General features: G+C 42.1%; 1 protein-coding gene across 8 annotated transcripts in view; it reads right to left on the bottom strand.

Moving 5' to 3' along the window:
- Positions 1-16,128, bottom strand: part of ITPR1 (inositol 1,4,5-trisphosphate receptor type 1) — a 330,566-nt gene that overhangs the window by 298,580 nt on the left and 15,858 nt on the right. For all 8 annotated transcript variants that reach the window (XM_021069277.2, XM_021069279.2, XM_021069282.2 and 5 more), the window contains exons 3-4: positions 7,566-7,673; positions 2,023-2,093 (exon numbers count right to left, since the gene is read on the bottom strand). In XM_021069277.2, coding sequence (XP_020924936.2) covers positions 2,023-2,093; positions 7,566-7,657 — 163 coding nt within the window. In that variant the 5' untranslated portion in view covers positions 7,658-7,673. The remainder of the gene's footprint in view (positions 1-2,022; positions 2,094-7,565; positions 7,674-16,128) is intronic.

Here is a 16,128-nt window from a genome sequence, read left to right as displayed (position 1 = left end):
GCACTTTCACAATATCTCCAGGCCCAATTAAATGAGAATCCCTTCAGGTGGAACTCAGACACGGCATTTTTGAACATCACCCAAGGCATTTCTCTGTGCAGCCCAAGTTATCCATCACCAGCTATGTGACCCAAGACAAGCTTCTCAACTTCTATCTTGGGGACCTCGATTTCCTCCCAGGGTGACCCAACAACACCATGAGCTAAAAATGTATGCCCAGCCTTTAACATAGTATCTGGCACTGAATCCATCATTCTTGGCATTTTTTTTTATGGCCACACCCAAGGCATATGGAAGTTACCAGGCTAGGGACTAAATACAAGCTGCAGCTGCAACCTACACCACAGCTACAACAAATCACATCCTTTAAATCCACTGCACTCGGATGGGTATTGAATCTGTGCCTCCCCAGCGACCTGAGCTGCTGTAATTGGATTCTTAACCCTCTGGGCCACAACAGGAACTCTTCTTGGCCCTTTTAAAACATAAACCACAGCATGTTCTATCACTCCAAATAAGGACTCAATTGTCTGAGAAACTGACTGGATTGTGATCAAATCTTCCAGGCTTCTGTTTTGGAAGGCAATATGGAGGAGGAATTGAGAAGGAAAAGGAAGCAGAGGCCACAGGGGCCTCAGGTCCTGTCACACCAGGCTTGCACCAACAATGTTTTTTTAAACAGTCCCCCATCCCACCCTCCAGGTGACAACATGCTGCTGACAGCCTCATGCCAACTGGATGCCACTCAACACCCAAGCCCTTCCAAATGGCTTCTCTCCATCTGAATGTCTGCCTCCTATTTTATTCTAATTTCTGTAGCATTTATCCAAAAAAGTCTAACGGTTTCTAAATCACCCGACAATAAGAATTTATAACTCAAATGCTATAATCTGCAAATGACAAGGTTTTAGCCCTTTGAGACTGAGGCCATCAGTCAAATACCAAACTCAATGGGTTCTCAGCCCTGGCTGTTTATCAAAATCACATAGGAAGCCCTCAAAAATGCCAGTGCCCAGGCTCCAACTGTGAGAGACTCATTTGATTGATCTACAGTGGGGCCCTTGGGCAACTGTTTAATTTAAAATTTCCCCCAAGACTGGCATAGGCACACTGAGGTATATGGAATGATTGGCCAATGGGGACCTGCTGTATAATTCAGAGAACTCTACCCAGTAGTCTGTGATAATCTATGTGTGAAAAGAATCTGAGAGAGAATGGATGTGTGTATATGTATGACTGGGTCACTTTGTTGTACAGTAGAAATGATCACAACCTTGTAAATTAACTATTCTTCAATAAAACTTAAAAAAACTGAGAGAAAAAATGAAATTTACTCACAAAAATAAGTAAATAAATAAAATAAAATCTCTCCTAGAAAATGCTACCATGCAGCCAGAGCTGAAAACCACTAACCACAACAATAGCAAAAAATGAAAACAAAATGTTTCTCATCTTAGGCTACCAACTATATTTTAAACACTTTCTGGAATAAACAAAGCTACCTCCCAAGGAAGACATCAAACCCAAGAGGCCTACAAAGAAAGGCAACACTGCCAGCCTACCAGCAGGAAGGCTGTCCCACCTATGCCTTTTAACTTAAAAAGTAAGTGTAACAACTGAGACCTTCTCATTCCAAGACGAGGTACCTAAGGATATCAAAGCCCCCAAAAGGAACAGCAAGATCTTCAGAAATAACAGGTGTTCCTTGTGACTAGATCCACACATACTGTTTGTTCAGAAACATATGTGCACCAATGTAAGGTTTTTAAACTGAATTAGCACTTACCAACATGCCTTCAAAAGACAAATGAAGGCCCTGATACAAGCCATCCCGATCTTGGCAGTGAACTTATTTATGAATTTTCAAGCTGTCAGAAAGCTTGAAATTGGTATCATATCATATTAAAATATATATATATATAAGTAAATAAACCAATGACTGCTTTAAAAAAAAAAAAATCCACACACAGCAACACACTTAAGCGAGGCAAGGGATCCCCTTCAGGAAGATCAACAACTTACCTCTGAATTTCTTGGGTGGATTGTTAAGGTCCCCGGCTTCTGGCTGTACGACACAGCGATCATCAACCAGGCTGCAAAGAAAATAAAGATCAATGCTGTATCAAGCCAAGTCTAAGAAAATAAAACCTTAGGCACTATGCAAATTCAAATACCCAGGGCTGCTCCTGTGCAAAAAATAGTTGCCATACTCTCCTGCCAGGGAGCTGCTTATACTAGAGATTTCCTATGCAAGAAGCTAAACCACACCCAAAAGCCTAAGGTTCTGCTTCTGCAATGGACACATTAAGCTACAGTTTTCCATGGCCCTTTTCTCTTAACCATCTCCCTGCCAGGTTTGACCACAGCATGCAATAACACTTGAGTTGGGGGCATTGCAAAGGGTCCGGCCTATGCAATCAGCTAACAGTAGATGAGGGGCCCATTCCATGCTAGGCCCTGGGATGGTGCATAAGCAGGGCCCCTGCTCTTAGGGAGCTCAAAGCTAGTTACTGCAGGAGCCACAAAGACTTACTGATAAAGAGAATATTACCTAAAGACTGTAAGACAAAAGACCAAAATATAGCCAGAAACTGACTGTGTCTGAGGCCATCTGAGAAGCTGCTCGTAGAAGAGGTCATTCTGGAACTAAGGGAAACTGAGAGGGGGAAGGAAGAGGGGAGCGTTTTCAGGCAGAAGGAATCCCAAGTACAAATGCATGGATGTCAGAAAGGACTTGGAAGCTTCAAAAGCATCTAGTGGGGAAAGTGCAAGAAACTACAAATAAATAACCCCCCCCCCCAAATTAAAGTTAAAGTCCTGACTGACCAATCTAACTTGCGCAATGCTTTTAGAAGGACCCCATGTTAAAGTCCTGACTGACCAATCTAACTTGAGCAATGCTTTTAGAAGAATTGATTTTTTTTTTTAACAGATAAGGAAATTGAAGATCTGAGGAGTTTAAATAACTTCTCCAAGTTCCTAAAACTGATATCAGTAGAGTGGCTCATTTTCCAAGTGACCATAGAACTGGCTCCCAGTTATATGGTTTTTCCATTAATCTGTGCTATCTCTAATCCCAAAGCCAAGGTCCATTAAATACTCGGGCTTAACTCTTACTGCTTCTTCCTCCAAAATCCTCTGTCACCTCTTAAAGGCCCTGACTCAGAGCACCTACCTTCTCCAGGAAGGTCCCCTAACCCTTTCTACCCCAGGCCCTCTCTGCCTTCCCTCTGTGTCCCCAGTCTCACAGGGCTGAAGCACAAATGGTGTACTAGGCTGCCAGCTCCATGAGGGCAGGGACCTGCCTGCTTTGCAGCCCAGAAGGTGCCTAGGGCCATCACATTTCCTGCTCAGGTAGGATGCTCAGTATCTCTTGAGTGGGTGAATCACAGTGTCCCAAAAAGCCCACAAGCAATCAGCTTCCTTCAGTTGCAAGACATAAGAGCTCTCTGCATCAGCAAAAGGAACAGTGTGTCAGTAGCCCAAGAATTTATGCGAAAACCAAGAGCCGAATATGTACAAAGAAAATGCCCACCATGAAGCCCATGTGAGTATAAATAAGGTAATGTTACCAGATCAAATAAATTATGGGGGTGGGGAATGGCTCAGAATCCAACATAAGGCTGGGTTAATTAATTGCCAAGCTTTCCAATGAGGTCCTACTGTGTCACACAGGGAACTACATCCAGTCTCTTGGGATGGACCATGATAGAAGATAATAAATATAAGAAAGAAAACGTAGATATATGTATGACTGGGTAACTTTGCTGTACAGCGGAAATCGGCACGACATTGTAAATCAACTATAATTTTTTTTAAAGGGAAAATAAATAAATAAATAAATAAAAGCTCTCAAGCAAGGAGAAAGGGGTAGGAGAAAAGGCCCCAGTCTAGGCTAGAAGAAAATGAATTGTAGACAGCAAATGGCCACTACAAGCATCACGACAATAACTACATCACTTCATTCCTCCTGGTTTCAGTTTCTTCATCTGGTCTCAAGGAGTCTCAGGTAGGGAACTGTTCTTAAGACTTTCTCTGCCTTACACAGATGGCCAAAAAAACACATGAAAAGATGTTCAACATCAGTCATTATTAGAGAAATGCACATCAGAACCACCATGAGGTACCACCTTACACCAGCCAGAATGGCCATCATCAAAAAGGCTATAAACAATAAGTGCTGGAGAGGGTGTGGAGAAAAAGGAACCCTAGTACACTGTTGGTGGGATTGTAAATAGGTGCAACACTGTGGAAAACAGTATGGAGATTCCTCAGAAAATAGAACTACCATTTGACCCAGCAATCCCACTCCTGGGCATCTATCCAGAGAAGACCATGAGAGAAAACTATGACTCGCAAAGACACATGTACTCCAATATTCATTGCAGCACTATTTGCAACAGCCAAGACATGGAAACAACCTAAATGTCCATCGACAGAGGAGTGGATCAAGATGTGGTACACATGGAATATTACTCAGCCATTAAAAGGAATGAAATACCAGCATTTGCAGCAGCATAGATGGACCTAGAAATTATGCTAAGTGAAGTCAGCCATACAATGAGACACCAACATCAAATGCTTTCACTGACAAGTAGAATCTGAAAAAAGGACAGAATGAACTTCTTAGCAGAATAGACACTAACTCACAGACTTTGAAAAACTTATGGTCTCCAAAGGAGACAATTTGGGGAGGTGGGGGGATGTGCTGGGGTTGTGGGATGGAAATCCTATAAAATCAGATTGTGATGATCATTGTACAACTACAAATGTAATAAATTCATTGAGTAATAAAAAAAAAAAAAAAGACTTTCTGTGTCATAAATATACTGATACCAGGTCTCCATCATTCCCAGGCCAACTAAAGCTGTGGGACCCAAGAACCTTTATTTTTACCAAGCAGGTAATTCAGAAGCACTCCTTGGACAATGCATGTCACACACATGAGCTCCCCAAGGTCCTATTTGAGTTCTAAAGTTTAATGAGTCAGTAAAGCCCTTTGGAGGTAACAGGAGCTACATAAATGGAATGGAGCTACATAAACAGGGCTGGATGCTGAGTTCCACAAAAACTGGCAGTCATTCATCGTCATCCACGACTGGTGCTCCATAAATGTCAGAATAAAAAGAAGGTCAAACTTTATTTTCCACATCCACCCTCACACCAATTATCCTCAAAGATGTGCAGCACATCAAAGAATCAAATATTCATCTGAAGGAAGAATGAGAGCCCAAAATTTTAAAAAAGAGCCATCCTTGTGTTCAAGGGGAAGACTTTATCATTAATTTGTTCACAAGACTTAAGGGAACGTTGATAAAGCAAAGAATCTGTATCTCATAGTTAACCTAAGAACAGACACTCTGGAAGAAAAGGAGGAAGTACTAAGATTTCAGGGGCTGCCACAGAGGACTCAGCAACTGATGAGAAGTGAGCCTGGGTGACTGGAAGGGCAGTGGCACCATTAAAATAAATTGGGGCCACAGACAAGAGACTGGGCATAAGGTGTGGTTGAGGCTTCACAGGGCACCCAGATAAAAGCTACAGACAGACAGTGAGGAGGGGGAGTGAGCAAATTCAGTTAGAGAGGGGTGCTCAGGAAAGCCTGGAAGGGGAGGTCTACCCTGCCAAAGGCAACTGGCAGGAGCACCGGTCTTGGAGTCCTAAGTCTTTGTAGCTCTGAAACCTTGGGTAAGTGATGTCACTTCTCTGATGCTCAGAGGTTGCAGCCCCGTAAAGAGCAACAATGATGGTGCTCATTGTAAAAAGCTGACAAGTAAGAAGAGGATGCAAGATTCAACCATAAGGATGGCAAAAGGAGTCAGGCAAGAAGAAAAAGGGACCAAAAGAGAGGCACAAGCAGCATAACTCTTTGCCAAAAGCCACAGAAAAGTATTTTGTGGAGGGTGAGTCTTCAGTGTAGACAAGTTTAAAAAAGGTAAGGACTGAGGCAAAAAAAAAAAAAAAAAAAAAAAAAAGTCACTTGATTTGGTGCTCAGGCAGTGGTGGATGACTTCTTTTTATCAATGACTTGTGAAAATGCAATCTTTATTCCAATTGAGCTATAATTCTTTACCTGAAATAACGTGCCCCTTGAGCCTAGAGTAACTGAGTAAGAGCCCGGGAATATTTACCCCGTGCAAGTATCCAAGAATAAGCACATTTTCAATAAGAACTGTGATGAAAAGGAAGAGCCTGGCTGCTGTAAGAACGAGGTTCTTGGAGAAGCTGTTGCCTTCCCCCTTTGCCCTCTCCTCCTCCTCCCCCCGCCCCCGCCCTGGCCCCCACTTATTTGAGACCAGCTCTTGCCAAATGCCAACAATGCCACCCGAGGCCTAACTATTCCTCAAAGACGTTACAGACCATTCCTGACTATTCTGGAATTAACCATTTTCACTCTCCATTCTGATCGGGTCTGTCTTTGGAGCTAATTCACTTCTCATTTCCTCTTCTAGACAGTTTGAGGAGGAGGAGAAGGAAGAAGATAAGCAAATCAGTATTATTTGTATTTATTTTTTATATTTATTTTATATATCCCAATCCTTAAGAGTTGGGTAAAAATTTCAGAAAGCACAGAAAACACCAAACATCTGATTTAAAGAACTTTGTGCAACTTGTAACTTTCAGATACATACAGCAGTTTCAAGTGGGAAAAGTTCTGCTTCAGAGGAGAGATAACAGCAAAAACAAAAAAAAAAAAATACTGCTATTTGCAGCAACATGGATGGACCTAGAAATGATCATACTTAGTAAGTCAGACAAAGACAAACATGAGATCACTAATACATAGAATCGAGTAAAAATGACAAAAGATTTCAAAACCAAACTTACAGTTACCAAAGGGGGAACATGGAGCGATGAGGAATAAATTAGGGGGTTGGGATTGGGAACATATACACACTACTATATATAAAATAGATGGGCAACAAGAATCTACTGTATAGCAAAGGGAAACTTACTCAATACTATGCAATAACCTATCTGAGAAAAGAGTCAGAAAAGGAATGGGTATGTGTGTGTATATAACTCAGACTTTGCAAACGCCTGAAATTAACACAACTTTGCAAGTCAATTACTCTCCAATAAAATTTTTTTAACTATATGAGAAATTTTCAATGCCCAATAAATGTACAGACACATTAAAAGTTTTTTTAAAAAACAGATAAGCATCTGAGAAGTTTGGTCTTTGTTTTTATGGCAAACAAGTCACCATTAGAAAATAAGCTTTTACAAAGCTAAAGAACTCCCTTGGAGGTCTGTAAAAATTAATCCTAAAATTCATCCCATATACTTAGCACTGTGCCCCTTATTTATGAAAGAGAAGGAACTATAATAAATTCTGAATTAACATAGTCCTAACTAATGAGATTTCCAGAACTGACAGGAAAATAGTATTTTTGTGTAAGAGGTTCAACTTGGCTAACATGAGACTTGATATCATGATTCCATCCACCCCTGGAAAAACTAATTAAAATGGGAACATTCTTGTCCTAGGAAATCACAGTTTTTAACATGATGTTACAATGTCTTAAACAAATCCTGTCACACAAGAAATAGGTTGCTCTTACCCCAAGGTGCTAATAAATCCATTTGTCGATCCCTCGGCGTACAGAGAACAAATGTCTCCGATATGGAGGAAACTAGACATCTTGTCAGACATGTCTTTCCTGAGAATCCTAGACAAAGTAAAATATGCAACAGTATTAGAAGGAAAGAAATGTTCAGAGGGAAAGAAAAAAAGTCACTGAGAATTGGCTTAGCTCAATTTTTCAAAGCATCCTACTTAAAAGTCAAATTTAAATCAGAGTTATGACAGACAGGAGATTCACTGAGCCAAGCAGGACATATGCAACAACATTTTTTTTCCATATATCCTTTAATTTCAGGATGTTCCAACCACAGTAATGCATGTTTCTAACAAAACCACGCTTAAATGCAATTCTCCAAGTTGAGGACCTTCGATAATAAACAGTGGCTATAAAGACAGCAGGGAAGTTGGCCAAGAACTTTGCAGTGATTAGAAGCTGGAAAGTCTGACTTATGAAACATTAACATATTCAATCTGCCTCAGGGAATGTTCAGTCAGAAGGAAACACCTGGTATAAAACTTGAGTCTGGTAGTGCCTGGCCTGAGGTGCCAAAGCAACAAAATGAAATTAATAAGAGGAAACCTAGTAATAAATACCACAAAGTTCAAGCAGCCTTTTAAGAATTCAACAGCTCTCCACACTTCCCCCAAATGTTATTTCAGTGTCTTTCCTCCTCATCCTTAACCAAAAAATACTTGCAGAGGAAGAATCTCAGCACCTGGTCCAATCCCTTCCCAATGCAGGTAAGAATAATATGGCTGAGGTTGTTTATGAACCTTGGTCAGGAACACACACAGGTAGTTAGGGGCAGGCCCAGAAAACACTCTTAAATTCAGGAAATCTCTACACAGCTCAGTAATCATTACACACACACACAAATATCAACAAAAATATTGACATGACTCATAGAAACAGCTTTCATCGGGGCCATAAATATTGAGGAGTGGGAGCCAATTGTAAAAAACAAAACTGACATTTAAAAAACAAGCTCAGTTGTGTGGGAAGAGTGTGTGCTCGTGTGGATGCAGAAACTCCCCATTGTATCCTCAGGCACCTAGTAATAGACATTCAGGGTCACCTGGGTCTTCCCAAAACCTGTCCTCCAAACCCAGATCCTCCAGTTGCCCATCTCTTCACTCAAGTTCCCCTGCCAGGACGTATTTACCCCGCAAAGACACAAGAGTTGGAATGGCATAGGAAAGTATTATCTCCTGAAATTGCTTTCTGGGTGCCAAGTTTTCTTTGCAGAAGAATTATGCCACAGGGATCAGCAGGAAGCCTCAGGAAGCATTTCTCCCACCTTAGCAGGAGTGCCAGGTGCTGAACACAGACCATTAAAGAACCTCAGTTCACTGCTCATGAGAAACAGCAAGGAAAAACTAATTTAGCCCTCCAACAACCAAGATGTTGCAAGAGAGATAAAAAGCATTCCATTGAACATGAACTTTCAGAGAGACAGAACACAAACTCTCAAAAGAGAAGAGCTGCCACCTCTAGCCCTTGGGGAAAGAAATGCAAATACCATGCACAAATAATAAGTAACAGTTTGTCAAGTTCCCTCTCCAGAATCCAGCCTATCATCCTGTCATTTCTTCCTAACTGGATATTTTATATGCAAAGGCAAACCAATTTTTTCAGCAACATCCCAAAAAGCTGCACAAATGAAAACCACTATGGGCATTAATATTTCCCTTATGTGCTTATATTTAAAAGCCTTATCTAAAAGGGTCAGGAAGTCAGTGTACTTCTGGGACTGATTACTGGAAAACAAGTGCTGTTTGAATGGAGTCTGACCAAATTTGTAACTGTACACTTTGACCTCCCAGGAAGACACAGGGGAGCTGCTGAATGCAGGAGAGCAGGGACGTGCTCAGGCAAGAGGGCAAGAGGCCTTGTCTACTGTGACTGGCTCTCTCCTTTTGGGTGGCCCTTCGAATGTGTGTTTGTCCCCACTGGGGACCAGGCCAGGAAACAGCAGCATGACCAATATTCTCTGATCTTTCATCACCACCCAGTTACCTTACTAAAAGTTTTCAGGCCCTTAATGGGAAGAAGTGGACACAATTTAGTGTTTCCAAATGACAAAGCATGACATACTCAACACTGCCTACAGCTGATAATTGCAATAGATTCCTGGACGCCATGCCCATGAAGCAAGGTTGTGCACTGTGACCATTCTAATAATAATAGCTAAACTTTGGCAAGCATTACCATGCCTACCATTGTAGGCATTTGTTCTCTTCCTAAATCCTCAGGACCACAGCATGAGGCAGACACCACCGTTTTTCCCATTCTATTGGGAAACTGAGTGACAAAGAGGTTGACATGCCCAAATCATGCATAACTAGCAAAGTTATAACCCTGGGCCAGGATTATAACCCTGGTCTACATGACTGGTAAACAGAGCTGCTCATCAATGGTGATCCCTGGGAGGTGGATTAAAATGTTCTCCATTCTTATTCTCTAAGTGACAAGATTATGGAGAACTGTTTTTCTTTTTTATGCAGAATTCAATTGGCTAATTTTTCTACTTCACTATTTCCTCATTTTTCTACTGTGGCCACATAACATTTTTGTAAGTTAGGGCAAAAGAAAAAATGCTTAACCAACATGCTTAGTAAGTAGAACGTTGAACAAATAAACTCTAGGCATATTTTACATTTCCCCCTGAAAACAGAGACCAACACATCAACCACAGTTAATGATCTTCCACTGAGCAATCTGCTAGGGGTCCTAATTTTTAAAAGGGCAGAAACAGGGACAGATTCTTCCCTAGCATCTCAAAAAATAATCATCCTCACAAAGGACGAGGCAGAAACCTTCCTGGTCTGGCTGGAAACATTTTGAGGCTTCTCTTCATCTACACTTAGTCAAGTGGAGGACAAGGGAAGGAGGACTGGTGGGGGGGGGGGGGGGGTTCGGGTATAATCATCAGTGATGCCCTGGAAGTAAAAGGTCAACAGCAGAGGCCTTTGGGGCCTAGAGGGGAGGAGGTGGAAAGTCAGCCTGTGAGCCTTCTTCTGGAAGACTTCCTGTTGTCCAGAAGCAGGGTGGGAGAGCCTGCTTCTTCATCTGATCCTGGACCATTTGTGCCTGAGAACCTCTTGCAGCTGTATCCAGGGCTCCGGTGTCACTCACAGTGACTAGGGAATCACCGAAGGGAAAAAGAGAGCTGGCGCCAAAATGCTGTTGAACTGCATGACCTTGGTATTTCAAACACTATGCGGACACCTAGGACTCTTAGCTAACAAACTCGGAGAGGGTCACCAGACGTCTAAGAACAAGCCCAGGTGGTCAGCTCCAGAGTTCCGACCACCTCTCTGATCACTAGCTATTACTTCTGGATGATTCTAGGGCTTCAAAGTTCTTTAAAAATTGTGAATTACTATGCTGTACAACTGAAACTTAAATTATAAATCAAGCGTACCTCAATTTTTTAAAAAATCAAAAAATTATTTATATTAAACCTTTCTTATTCATTATAAGTAAGTTCTGGGGATATAATATACAACATGACAATTAGAGTTAACAATACCATATTGTATATTTGAAAGTTGCTAAGAGAGTAGATTTTACAAGTTCTCATCACAAGGAAAAAATTTTCTAACTCTGTGTGGTGATAGATGTTAACTAAACTTACAGTGACAATCGTTTTGCAATATATCAAATGATGTTGTATTGTAAACTTATACAATATTACATCTGAAGTATCTCAGTAAAACTGGAGAAATTAATAAATTTTTTAAAAATGCAACCTCAGTAAAGGGAAGGATCCTCTGCCTAAAATGTCAGCTGGGTATCATAACAAATAAACCCACTATGACGATATATTTTACTTTAGGGAAGATAATTATCCTCCCTAATTCACCCTTTGAGAAAAAGCTGAACAATGCGGAATTATACTCAACTCCCAACCACAGAGCATTCTGGCCTTTCCAATACACAGGATCACAGAATAAAGTTTGGCGGCAACCTCATAAAACATATCATTGCAGGTCTTGCCCAATAAGAGAATTCCCTTCCCCTTTTCCCCACCATGTCGCCTATGAATGGTTTCCACTTCTGCTTGAATACCTGGCAATGGGGCCTGTTCTTGGTTCAAAGAACCTGCTCAGGAAACACTCTGCCCTTGCCCCCCGCCACACACAAGGACAATTACCTCTGAGAACTTCTGCTACTGATCTGTCCTCCAATGCTCAAGAAATTCTTTATATGTGAATGCCTTAAGACTCAGCTTCCCTTTGCAAGGCATCACCATCCTCCCCTGTTCCTGATAGTGGCTGGCCTCAGGCAGCAGGGTTCTAATCCCAGCTCTGCCACCCTATTACTGCAGGACTTCAGGCAAGATCCCAAAGTCTCACTTTTCCCCTCCATGAAAGGGGGAGAATAAGAGCACCTCCCTCAACAGGTGGTCAGGAGGCTTAATAAGATGGTGTTTATAAAGCACTGGGCAAAGGACCCAGCAGGAAGTAAGTGTGCAATCTACGAAAGCTATTTCTAGGCCACCTCCATCTTCTGCCACTGTTCTAACCAGGTGATACAACTTCTAAAACAGGATTCTCCCAGGGTGGCTCCACAAGGGTGGGGAAGGTGGATTAGCTTTGCTGAGCCTTACACCACAGGTTTGTGGTCGCCTCAAACGGCTTCCAGAGCAAAGTACAAAGAAAAGTGCTAGATTCCATTTGTAAGAAAGATGAGAATAAAAACACACAAACTTAGAGATCTCCATGGAGAAAAGAAACTGGACACGGTGGTCCTCTGAATCTGTTGTCCCAGAATCTGTTGCTCTTTGCCTTTTCTACATGTCCCTGGCTGTCTTGTCCGCCCTGCCGGCTCCAGTGGCTTCTATAGAAGAGGACTCACCAATCTGTAATCCCAGGGCCAACGGCTACTGGGATCATCTCCTGGATGCCCACAGCATCTAAAGGTATTAAAAAGAACTCCTCTGTCTGCCCAGTCTGCTTCTCCTCCACACCTGCTTCATCCACCACCACTGAGGCTGGTGGCACCTCTAGTCTTTCTTCTCTCCTTATCCCTGCCACAGGGCCTTTGCCCATGCTATTCCCTCAAGCCTACAATACTCTCCTCCCTACTCCATCCCTTGCCCTAGTTAAACCCCAGGCCTGCTTTGTGGTCTGCTTTACATACTATTATATTCCCATCACCAATGCTGACCACATGGTAGGTGCTTAGCAACTATTTGTCAAATACATGAATAAAGAAGTGTAACTGAGCATCAAGTCATACTGATCTTGAGCTTTAGTATCTTTCTTAAATCCTCCAATTCTTTTAAACTCCTCTGCCCTGACCCAAACCCCAACCAAAACCCTTTCTTAACTGGGCTCCATAAAGCCTTCCTATTCCTCTCTCTGAATCTTTCTCCCTCAATCTGTTTTACACACACAGCCAGTATGATCTTTGAGAAGCGTACACCAGACCATGTCATTCCTCTGCTTGAATCCATCCTCCAGCCCCTGTCTGCCTCCCCTTCCTCATCTCTCTGTACTCCGCCCACTGCTTTTACAATTTAGTTACAGTAAACTTTTCCAGATGCCCCAACAAGCCGTTTGCCTCTCTGTTCCCCAGGCCTTGGCACATGCTATCTCGGTGACCTGACATTCCTTCCCTCCCTCACCCCCACTTGTAGCTCACTCCCACTCACCTTTACAGTTCCAGTTTGATATCACTGGCCCTGGGAAGCCCTAAATCTGGGTTCTATGTTGGCAACATACTTCTCTATATATCACCCCAATTAATTACCCTATGTGGGTCTACTGCCAGTGTCCTAAAATCACTTGTGTGCTTATGTACCTGTTTTCACTGTTACACTATGAGTCCATGAGGGCAAGGAAGACAGAATTATCCTTCCCTATTGTCTCCCAGTCCCTAGTACAGTGCCTGGGATACGGCAGGCAGTCCAATTTGGGTTCAAGGTACTATAATGTCAATTTATCTGCTGCCTAAAAGAAGTTACACTGTTTAGGAAGTTCCCGTGTGGTGCAGTGGGTTAAGAATGTGACAGGTTCGATCCCTGGCCTGGGAACTTCCACCTGCTACAGTTACAGCCAGAAAAAAAGAAAAAAAAAAAAAAGAAAGAAATTACACTGTTGGTTTGGGAGTTTTGTTTTTGTCTTTTTAGGGCCATAGCTGCAGTATATGGAAGTTCTCAGGCTAGGGGTCAAATCAGAGCTATAGCTGCTGGCCTATACCACAGTCACAGCAATGCAGGATTCGAGCCACGTCTATGACCCAAACCACAGCAGCTCACATGGCAACACCAGATCCCCAACCTACTAAGTGAGGCCAGGGATCGAACCCTTGTCCTCATGGATACTAGTCAGGTTCATTACCACTAAACCACAACAGGAACTCCCAATTTACACTGTTGCTGGATCAAAAATAGTGAATAGATGCCTGTTGGCCACTTTCAACAGATTTCTGAGAAATTTGGAAGCCAGAAAGAAATGTCTAACTTCTATCCCTGGAAAGAAGACCCCCTTCCCCTGCCCAGCCCTCAGTATGTCCAAAAAGGCTAGAAACAAGACTCAAAACACTTGGGTTCAAATTCCAGTCTCATCAACTACCTGCCATGTTCTCTTAAGCAACTTATATAACTTTTTTTAAATTTACCTTTTTTTTATTAAAGTGTAGTTGATTTACAATGTTTCTTCAAGTTCTGTTGTACAGCAAAGTGACCCAATCACACACATTCCCCTGTGCTGTACAGTAGGGCCCCACTGCCCATCCATTCCAAATATAAGTTTGCGTCCAAAAAAACCTCCAAAATGTCCATCCATCCCATTCTGTCCCCCTTCCCCAGAACTTTAACTCCTCCCTCATCTATGTAAAAAGAGGAGAGTGGGGGGCCCTGGTTCCTGTCTCTTAGGATCATCATGAGAGGCAAAACATACAATCCATACTAAGTACTCGGCCCAATCCCTGGCCCTAAGGGCTCACCTTTTTTATTTTCAAGTGAGACTGAAATGAAAACGTTCACTTTTCTTCCTTCAAAGTGTTCACTCACTTCTGGCCATAGCTCAAGATTCCACTACTTGAAAGACCCTTCTTACTTTGCCAGCACTGCTGGAAACACCCAAATAAACAAAGGTCTCAGAAAAGTTAAATCCTCTGAAGGCCTATGAGGGGCTGACATTCACACAGGTCATCCAAGGTACTGCTTTTCAGCCCCTAGATTCCAAAGACCCAAGACAGTCAGACCTCAACTACACTCCCCCCTCTTCAAACATCAAACCAGTCCCCTGCTGGAAGGCGGGCTCTGGGGGTGGAAAGCTCTTCAAAGGAATGATAATTCAATATTTAGAACCTCTTCCACTCTGGTGTTAAGACAGGCTAAACCACAGCCTCATCGAAAAAAAAGTATATTCGTTTCATTTTAAGAAACTTAAGATAGGTTTGAATTTCTTTTTTCCTAAAAGCTTTGTGGCAGAATGAATTTATTGTAATTTTTCCCATCTATTTCTCCTGCACACACTTAACTAATTGCATTATATTCATTTTTCTGGAAAAAAAAAAACTCAACTTTCGCCTACACACAATTCAGAATTTAAAAGTTAGCAACTCCTGAAATGGGACTAAATTTGAACACTTTGATTAACCAAGAAGTTAACTAAGGTATCACTTAATCCTCAGGGATGGATGGACAAGGGAGGAAATGAGAATCATTACTGTTCGGCAGTTGACAGAGCCCAAAACCACAGACTCGCACCTTTTTTTGACATGTAGAAGCAAGCCTCCCATATTTAAAATGAAGCCACCTGGTCCTTGAGACTGACTAGTCTGACTTTCAGGAATCAGAAGAAAAAGAAACCCACTGACACTGCCCTTAAATTAGGCTCTTCCAAACCCTGGTGTGTCAGGCACTGAAGACCCCAATCACACCTGCCCCAGCTGTACCACCCACTTCCTAATGACCAAGTTCCCCATGTGTTTTACCATCTGATTACCTTAATTTTGACAACCTTACATATATCATGCAAGACACATGCAAAATACTCCCCAGAGGACTGGATTTTAATCATTTACCCCACCACCAACTTTTTTTTTGGCTAGTGTGGAATACGTCATCTATTTTTAACAGCTTCCCTTTTGATGCTTTTAATCCAAGGTGACAGAACCCAAGGGCAATAAGGCTTCAAGACAATTTAATTTCTATCATAGAAGGCAACTTCACCTGAGACCAAAAGCTGCAAGAACTACCAAGTGTTGTAGATTAACAGCCATTAAGGAAGTTGCATAGGAAGCTCCTGCTTTCAGACCTGAAGAGGAACCTATGCTTTATCATTTTTAAAGACCCCTCCCACTGCAGAACTTCTGAACTGCTTGGTGTAATCTTGCTCATCTGAAAAAGATGAAGACAATGCAAGTATCACTGGCTTCCAAGTTCTCAGTGTTCCTTTGCAGTGCAGGAGGAGCTTCAGCTGGGAAGCAATTCTGTTTTGCAAAAACGGATTAAATGCATTGCCATGCATATATTTCTGAACAGAAAGCTCTGACACAATATCCAGACATTCAACTGCATCCT

Source organism: Sus scrofa, chromosome 13 (assembly GCF_054392235.1).
Source record: "Sus scrofa isolate SSC_HxYL_T2T_F1_AM1 chromosome 13, Sscrofa_HxYL_maternal_Yorkshire_Landrace_v2.0, whole genome shotgun sequence".
Taxonomy (NCBI): Eukaryota; Metazoa; Chordata; class Mammalia; order Artiodactyla; family Suidae; genus Sus; species Sus scrofa.
The sequence above is the reverse complement of the archived record's forward strand: the minus strand, read 5'-3'. Positions and strand labels throughout refer to the sequence as shown.